At 45.5% G+C, this 10,000-nt stretch overlaps 2 protein-coding genes across 2 annotated transcripts in view; both read right to left on the bottom strand.

Annotated features, from left to right (window-relative positions):
* The window catches only part of agbl4 (AGBL carboxypeptidase 4), a gene marked incomplete at both ends in the record, with an annotated part of 112,952 nt that overhangs the window by 8,261 nt on the left and 94,691 nt on the right, over positions 1-10,000 (bottom strand). The window lies entirely within an intron of this gene.
* bend5 (BEN domain containing 5) overlaps positions 7,716-10,000 on the bottom strand; it is a gene marked incomplete at both ends in the record, with an annotated part of 10,615 nt that continues 8,330 nt past the window's right edge. The window contains 2 exons of the mRNA XM_080549169.1: positions 7,716-7,912; positions 9,347-9,560. Coding sequence (XP_080405295.1) covers positions 7,716-7,912; positions 9,347-9,560 — 411 coding nt within the window. The remainder of the gene's footprint in view (positions 7,913-9,346; positions 9,561-10,000) is intronic.

The following is a 10,000-nucleotide window of genomic DNA, read 5'->3' as shown; positions in this document are numbered from 1 at the left end:
TATCAATCTGATATTCAAGCAGCCAGAAAGTAGGAGGAACAAAATGTGGAACATCCACGTGAGGTGACTGTGTTCCCATGACGATAGGTGACTGTGACCGACCCTAGCCCCCCTAACCTTAACCCCCCTGACCTTAACCCCCCTGACCCTGGCCCCCCTAACCTTAACCCCCCTGACCTTAACCCTCCTAACCCTAACCCCCCTAACCTTAACCCCCCTGACCTTAACCCTCCTAACCCCCCTAACCTTAACCCCCCTGACCCTAACCCCCTAACCTTAACCCCCCTGACCCTAACCCCCCTAACCTTAATTCTCCTGACCCTAACCTTAATTCTCCTAACCTTAACCCCCCTGACCTTAACCCACCTGACCTTAATTCTCCTGACCCTAACCCCCCTAACCTTAATTCTCCTAACCCTAACCCCCCTAACCTTAACCCCCCTGACCTTAACCCACCTGACCTTAATTCTCCTAACCTTAACCCCCCTGACCTTAACCCACCTGACCTTAATTCTCCTAACCCTAACCCCCCTGACCTTAACCCACCTGACCTTAATTCTCCTAACCCTAACCCCCCTAACCTTAACCCCCCAAGCCTAAACCTAATTATAACCCTAACCAAACAATGATGTGGGTTCTAATGATGAAAAAAATGTCTCAAACACGATGCGAGCCACACCACACAGTCCACAGGATTAACAGCTAGAAGGTTCTGAGGTACTTGACGAAAAAAAAAAAAAAAAACCTGTGGCGTTAGGCTAACGACGCTAACTATGCTAACTACGCTAACGACATCGCTGGCGGTTTTCTACGGTGAATGCCTGTCAAATTTCGGCTCACAGTCACAAAATTTGATTTGTGGTTGACGTGGAAAAACACCAAACAGCACGCACGCACGTGCACTGCAGAATGGGAATTAAAAACATAGAAAAGATTGATAGCACCAATGCTAACCTGCTAACCTGTTAGCTGCTAGCACCATCCACCAGTGGGAATCTCAAAAGAGCAACACACTCACACACACAACACCATCAAGCTACAGCAGAGCGATTAGAACTACACATATACACACACACACACACACACGCACGCACGCACGCACGCACGCACGCACACACACACACACACACACACACACACACACACACACACACACACACACACACACACACACACACACACACACACACACACACACACACACACACACACACACACACACACACACACACACACACACACACACACACACACACACACAAATAACCCCCCCACCCACTATTTCACAGCAGCAGCTTCAGTAGAAGCAGGCCATTATTATAGTCAAAGCATATTTCCTAATCTTGATGATAGCAATTGTTACTGAGGTGTAAATAGTTAACATACTGTACAGAGAGGAGCAGCTTCCCTACAGCTTTAATACACACACACAGACAGACAGACAGACAGACACCACACCAGCAATGAGGTAGGGAGGCGCTGAGGCTAAATGAAGTAGACCAGCCTATGGATTGTAGAAACTGTGCATGTGTGTGTGTGTGTGTGTGGGTGTGTGTGTGTGTGTGTGTGTGCGTGTGTGTGTCCTGGCCTGGCCGTGTCTGAGGTGGTAAGGTGAGGACTACATCGGTTTCCTGGGTCAAAAAGAACCCGACACACGCACACACACATGCCTGAGAAAGTGATGTCACTTCCTCTAGCGAATGAGGACCCACGGGCGCAGAGTGAGTTGGTAATGGTGTGTCAAACCCATAACCCCCCACCACCCTTTTTTTGGCATTAGAAAACAATAAACAAACATGTACGAATACCACAACAACAACAACAACAACCACAACAACAACCACAACATTGACAACATATCACAGGAATTCATCAAGTTCCGTACGTCCCAGAATGCACACTTTCTGAGGCAGAAAAACAAACAGGAAACCGTGTCAATAGATACAGGAAATGAGACCGGATACGACTTGGAAGTAAAAAAGGTGAGGAGATTTTTTTTTCTTCTTTTTTTTTAAACATAAACATTTATATATCCATCCTTTTGTGGTAGCTCAGTGGACCAGGACCGTGGGGCTGTTCATGTGCAAGTTGAAACCCGGCTGCTTGCCATCACAACCACCCAGAACATTCCAGAAAACACTCTTAAGGGCTCTGCACACAGCGTGCGATTTCTGTTGCGCGTCAACGTTCCATTTTGAAGTTTGAATGGAAGTCTATGAGAACATCGCATTTACCCACACACGGCCCCGATTTTAATCGCACGGCGAACATTCGATTCCATTCATTTTGAATGGGACAAAGCAGTGCGACAAAACTCGCACGCCGTGTGCTTTGTCCCATTCAAAATGACGTGTAAAAGAGAACCAGCAGAGAGACGGCGTGCGAGTTTTGTCGCACTGCTTTGTCCCATTCAAAATGAATGGAATCGAATGTTCGCCGTGCGATTAAAATCGGGGCCGTGTGTGGGTAAATGCGATGTTCTCATAGACTTCCATTCAAACTTCAAAATGGAACGTTGATGCGCAACAGAAATCGCACGCTGTGTGCAGAGCCCTTTACTGTTACAGCCCAGGCCAGCCCAGTACAGCCCAGCCCAGTACAGCCCAGTACAGCCCAGCCCAGTACAGCCCAGTACAGCCCAGGCCAGCCCAGTACAGCCCAGTACAGCCCAGTACAGCCCAGGCCAGCCCAGTACAGCCCAGCCCAGCCCAGTACAGACCAGTACAGCCCAGCCCAGTACAGCCCAGTACAGCCCAGGCCAGCCCAGTACAGCCCAGTACAGCCCAGTACAGCCCAGTGCAGTTCAGTACAGCCCAGTACAGCTCAGTAAAGCCCAGTACAGCCCAGTACAGTCCAGTAAAGCCCAGGCCAGCCCAGTACAGCTAAACCCAGTACAGCCCAGCCCAGTAAAGCCCAACACACGCTTGGTTCTGTAGAACGGAAAGGCGACCCAGTCATACCCATGTTCAAGGTCCTTGATTACAGGAATCACATTATTATCCAGATGTGATTCTAGAGAAACCTGGGAGTAAACCTCTAGAAACACAGTGGCCCAGGGCCGGCCCAACCCACAGGAATTCACAGATCATCTTGCGTTTCATTAAGGTGCATCATATGATTGTTGGTTCTCTTTTACAAAAAGTCCCGCCCCCCCTTATCCCCCCCCCCCCCCCCCCCCCAAAAAAAAAAAATGTGGACGATTTATTTTGTCGCTGTTCAATCCATTTCTTTAGAATTGGAGTGGGGTTTTTTGTTTTGTTTTTGTTTTACCAGAGGTTTAAAGTGCTTTTTAAAAAATGACAAAACTATTTTGTGTCGAGCTAGCTTGCTAACTATCTGGATAGCGAATGTACAAAACAAAAAAAAAACTGATACAAATTAACCAGCTTCTATAACAGTGACTACTGCTGATAACAGTGACTCGTGCTAATAACAGTGAAAGTCTTGGTTTTTCTTCCGGTTTTCATTTTCACATATCAGCGAGCGGGACACTTTTTCTTTTTTCCATTTGGGTGTGGATGCTGACGACCTACACCGAGATACAGACGGATACAGAGCTTAAAGTCTTATGAAAAACAAACAAACAAATAAACAAAATAAAAAACAGAGAAAATATACATTTAAAAAAAAAAAAAAAAAAAAACATCCCAGAATATAGAAGCTGATCGGACTGTAACACATAGAAAGAACGAGAGAGGGAGGGAGGGAGGGATTGAGAGAAAGACAGAAAGATAGAGAGAGACAGAGAGATAGACAGAGAGAGAGAGACAGAGAGAGACAGAGAGAGCGACAGACAGAGAGATAGACAGAGAGATAGACAGAGAGATAGAGACAGAGAGAGAGAGAGACAGAGAGAGAGAGACAGACAGAGACAGACAGAGAGACAGAGAGACAGAGACAGACAGAGAGAGAGACAGAGACAGAGAGAGACAGAGACAGAGACAGAGAGAGAGACAGAGAGAGACAGAGAGAGCGACAGACAGAGAGACAGACAGAGAGGGAGACAGAGACAGAGAGAGAGACAGAGACAGAGAGGCAGAGAGAGAGAGAGAGAAAGACAGAGAGAGGCAGAGAGACAGAGAGACAGAGACGGAGAGGCAGAGACAGAGAGAGGCAGAGAGACAGAGAGAGACAGACAGAGACAGAGACAGAGAGGCAGAGACAGAGAGAGAGGACATAAAGGCTCACAGTACAGAGTCCCGCTCCGAGTCCCGTCTCCCACCGTGTCTTAATAGTCTTAAGAGGTTGTCATTAGAACTGCTTTCACTTCCTGGAGGGCGTGTCCTCAGAGAAGAAGAGGAGGAGGAGGGGGTAACCTGGGATACGCCCCTGGCCCTTCACCCCAATCCTACCTACCGCCTCCCCCTCCCCCCCTCCCCCAGTACCTAACACCCCCAACCCCAGACTCCTAAGTGCATCAGTTGACTGAACATCATCACAATCACATATATTTATTTAACACTAGAGGACACTGTGTCTCCATTTATATATATATTTATTTAGTTATTTATATATATATATATATATATATAGTTATTGAACAGTAGAGGAGACTGTGGCCCAATCCCGATTCTCTTTTTTACCACTTCGGCTCGTTTTGGAGTCACTCGTTTTGGAGTCACTCGTTTTGGAGCCAGAGCCGTAGTGGTTCCCGGGGGAAATGGGACAACCCTTCATGGGACAACCCTAATACGTCATCCGTAGTGTAATGAATGGGTTAATTCATAGTCAGGACAGCGCATGCGCCTTAGAGCGAGTTCATGTTATACCACTAGGTGACTGACAGGTGTCGAGAGAACCGAAGTATACTGGTTATACATTTGTTGAACCCAGACTCAAGTGTCTTATTATTCTATGTCCAAGTGACATTACACGTAGTATCGTAGAAAAGCATTGACGCTCGCGATTCACAACTTGAATGAACTTGAACGCTATCAATCGATCAAACAAGTCATCAAATAAAAAAGAATAATGCTTCATTATCATGGGGGAGAGAAGTTCTACCCGGGATTTGTGTCGTATCGACACCATTCAAATGGTTTCAGATTCCCTGTCCTCTCCCCTATCCGGCCACGTTTGAATTGTTATCCTAACCCACGGGAAACCACAGCTATTAACCCGCAAAGGGTGCCTCCGGGCACCGTCTTTGTCCATTAATAACACCGGCTATGAAGGTGGTACAAACACAATACTACTTTGCTAACTTCACCATCGGTATACGGTCATTTTGAGCCATCAACCAACCCGCTGGCACCCCGGAAAGTTATGTTTCGAACCCCGAGAGCATGCATAAATGTCTATCCGGAAAGAGTACACTCTCCTCGGCCGCGGCACGCGCCTCTCCTCGGTAAGGCGGAGGAACGAAAAGCTTACAGCAGGCGGTCTCCCATCCAGGTACTAACACGGCCCAACCCTGCTTGATTTAGGACAACAGTGCAACAACTTCGAGGCTGAACTTTAGTTACATTTACGGCGTCATATGCCATCAAAGGGAAACATGGAAAAATGCATGACTTACATATTTAATTTTCTGACGTTACGAAATCCGATGTGACAGGAACGCCTATCATGCTGTCAAACACCACAGGTAATAATTTATTTCTAAATAAACATGATTGTACATCTCTGAAATGTGAATCGCACACCGATTTATTTCTATTGGGAAGGCTGTGCTTGACACTTCCATGGGACTGACGCCGGGGCAGCGGAACACGGTGACTGTCAGCCTGTGACAAACGCGCTCCGGTGTCCCAAGCGCGCTGGACTGTGGAACTTTCTATGTTAAGCACCTCGGCATAACAGCGATTTTGTTGTTATGCTTGTTGTAAAGAAAAGGTCCATAATGCATTGAAATAACATTAAATTATATAACCCATCAACAATATTACATAATAACAACTGCTCGGATAGGATTGCGGGTTGTTTTGGTTTAATACGTGCCATAGCTGTAAATAAAACATGTCATGCGCGTCTATCATGCACACATCAGCCTAACGTTAGATAGATAACTTCACATTAAATATGTCTATCATCATCCGCTGTCAAACGCCAAAGGTAATCTTTTATTTCTAAACAGGAATTTACATCTCGATGTGATTCGCGCTCCTTATATTATTATATAATATATTATATTATGGGATGGCTGTGCTTGACGCTTCAATGGGGCTCTCCTGCATAGGCACAATAGCGGCATAATAGCGATCTTTTTGTGTTATGCTTGTTGTAAATAAAAGGTCTATGATGCATTGAAATGACATTAAACTAAGATAATACGATGGTTATCATATTTTTTCAAGTCTTTAATTACAAGTAATTCCAGAAAAAGTAAATGACATTTCAGGCTCGCTTCCGTATTACGAGAGCGAAAAGAACATTTCTGTAGATGTTTCGCAATGCATGCCGGAAGGGAGTCTCATGGCTCCGAATCGAACGAGGGTCAAGATTTTCTCAGTTTGGAGCCAAGGAAAACCCTAACCCTAACCCTAAATGAGTAATGAATTGGGACGCCACTACGGCTACACGTGAACGCGCAAAAGGGAGATTAGGGTTGAAAACGGAGCCAGAGTGGTGAATCGGGATTGGGCCTACGTCTCCATATAAGAGGCGCCAATTCTGGACTTTTTTTCAGCTCCAATTCTGGAATATTACCACCAGGCCGACCGTAACCAACGGCAACTTCACCATAAGTCTGTCTGATCGTCAGAGGCTCTTAAGTCCTCCTCATGTGAAGCACCGGCAGTGAGCTTGGCTATCCAAGCTTAGCTTACCTTAGCTTATAGAGCATGCAGGCCTTTACGCAGCAAGCTGTTAGCTTGGCTAACCTAGCTTAGCTTAGTTCATAGAGCACTCAGGCCTTTACACAGCAAGACGTTAGCTTGGCTAACCTAGCTTAGCTTATAGAGTACACAGGCCTTTACGCAGCAAGCTGTTAGCTTGGCTAACCTAGCTTAGCTTAGCTTAGCTTAGTTTACAGAACACGCAGGCCTTTATGCAGCAAGCTGTTAGCTTGGCTAACCTAGCTCGGCTTAGACCAATCAGACACACAAACACACTAGCACCATGGCTCCACCACCACCTCCTCCTTACATCCACGTATTCATCGAGGGATAAAGAATCCTGATTCTTTTGTAAAGAATAACAGGTATTTAGACAAAACTATCTTGTTCTGACACAGAACATCAGTTTAAGCACCACCGCATTCGTTCTCCTCAGCCACAGTAAGAATCTCTCCATAAACCAGAAACTGCATACATGATGATGCATTTTGCAGCCAATCAGAGTGATGTTGCTAGGTAAAACCCCACATAGAACACCTGGCACTCGAGGTTGGTGAGTGTTCCTGAACTCTTTGGCATTTGACACACACACACACACACACACACACACACACACACACACACACCTTTTAAACCCCCAGGTCCTCTGTTCCCACTTAAAGCTTATAAAAAAATAACTCTTCCGTTTTTTTTACAGACTTAGTATCGTATCAACGTTCAACTACTGGCTACTACACTGTCTTGACAGCTGATTGGTCTATTTGGGGGGGGACGGGGGGGACAGGGGGGTGGAAGGGCCAGGGGACACCCACCCGCCCCCCCCCCCCCCCCCCCCCTCCTCCTCTGATTGGGTCTCGTCGGTGCCGCCCAGGAGTTTCTGAAGCAGCTCTAATGACTGAAAACAGTCCGGTGGTTCCTATAGTTAAATGGGTCCTATGGTTACATGGCGTCGAATGAGAAGTTCTCCATCTTGACGGTCTGTCTGATGAGCAGCCTGGACTCCCTCCTCTCCTCGTTCTTGATAGACTTGTTGATGTCCATGATCTTCTCGCAGATGTACTTGTTGACCTTGGACAGCCGCTGGGTGATCTCCGCGCTGTCGGCCGTCTCCTGAGACACCCTGTCGTAGAGACACTCTGAGGAGAGACACAGACGGGAGACGTTACATTTGTTTTGGACATTTTTGACGTCTAGCTTTTATCCAAAGACAACTCACAACAAGTGTATGGACTAACTTATATAGACTGACTTATATAGACTGACGTATACAGACTGACTCATATAGACGACTTATATAGACTGACTTATATAGACTGACTTATACAGACTGACTTATACAGACTGACTCATATAGACGACTTATATAGACTGACTTATATAGACTGACTTATACAGACTGACTTATATAGACTGACTTTTACAGACTGACTCATATAGACGACTTATATAGACTGACTTATATAGACTGACTTATACAGACTGACTTATACAGACTGACTTATACAGACTGACTTATATAGACTGACTTATACAGACTGACTCATATAGACTGACTTATATAGACTGACTTATACAGACTGACTTATATAGACTGACTTATATAGACTGACGTATACAGACTGACTTATACAGACTGACTTATATAGACTGACTTATACAGACTGACTTATACAGACTGACTTATATAGACTGACTTATACAGACTGACTTATATAGACTGACTTATACAGACTGACTTATACAGACTGACTTATATAGACTGACTTATATAGACTGACTTATATAGACTGACTTATACAGACTGACTCATATAGACTGACTTATATAGACTGACTTATACAGACTGACTTATATAGACTGACTTATATAGACTGACTTATACAGACTGACTTATACAGACTGACTTATATAGACTGACTTATACAGACTGACTCATATAGATGACTTATATAGACTGACTTATATAGACTGACTTATATAGACTGACTTATACAGACTGACTTATACAGACTGACTTATACAGACTGACTTATACAGACTGAATTATACAGACTGACTCATATAGACTGACTTATACAGACTGACTTATACAGACTGACTTATACAGACTGACTTATACAGACTGAATTATACAGACTGACTCATATAGATGACTTCTATAGACTGACTTATACAGACTGACTCATATAGATGACTTATATAGACTGACTTATACAGACTGACTTATGTCCCTGTAATTCATAATTGTAAATAGCTTTGGATTAAAAATGTCTGCTAAATGGAAAATTCTAAATAATAAATGATGTATTATCTAAATAATAATGTCACAAAAAGCAAAATTTTCGGGATCACAGGATTTAGGATCCAGGTTAGGGTTAAAGTCCGGGTTAGGGAGTTAGGAGGGTCAGGGTCAAGTCTAGGGGTCAAGTGTAGGGTCAGGGTCAAGTCCAGGGGTCAAGTGTAGGGTCAGGGTCAACCCTAGGGGGCTGTAGTCTCTCTCTCTCTCTTACCTCTGACTATCTTCAGTTTGGCTCTTTTACCTCTGACTATCTTCAGTTTGGCTCTCTTACCTCTGACTATCTTCAGCTTGCAGGGCGACAGCGGGGGCTTGGGCAGGGCGTCCTTCTTCTTCTTGGTGGCCACGCCCGTCACGCTGCGGTTCTTCAGGGTCTCCGTGCCCCAGATGGTGACCGCCAGGTTCTTGGTGAACTTGGAGTCGCCCTGCGTCCGCTGCAGCTGCTGCCAGCGCTCCTCCTCCACCCAGACGCCTCCGCCCAGGTGCACCTGGAGAGACGTGGAGGAGAGGCAGGGTAGACCATGACCTCTGACCCTTAACCACGACCTCTGACCCTTAACCTGATTTCAGGGGTACCAATATTCAAATACTCCTGTCGTCTTCAATTTGTTTCCCGAAAAATGACTTTGACAACCACTTGCTATGGTTGGTCAAAACACTGGCTGGTGACACATATAGAGACAAGCAGCACCTCTCTCAGTGTCTCTCTCTATCTGCTACATTTACACAAGAATGTCATATCACCAAAGCAAATGGACATGGGACTTGTTTGTCTTTCTCCCTCTCTCTCTCTTTGTCTCTCTCGCTCGCTCTCTTTCTTTCTCTCTCTCTCTCCCTCTCTCGCTCTTTGTGTCTCTCCCTCTCTCTGTGTGTCTGTGTCTCTCCCTCTCTCCCCCCCTCTATCTCTCCCTCCCTCCCTCTCCCTCTC

This window comes from Nansenia antarctica (assembly GCF_963989245.1).
Source record: "Nansenia antarctica genome assembly, chromosome: 19".
NCBI classification, from domain to species: Eukaryota; Metazoa; Chordata; class Actinopteri; order Argentiniformes; family Microstomatidae; genus Nansenia; species Nansenia antarctica.
Note: the sequence above shows the minus strand (reverse complement) of the source record. Positions and strands in the feature narration are given on the sequence as shown.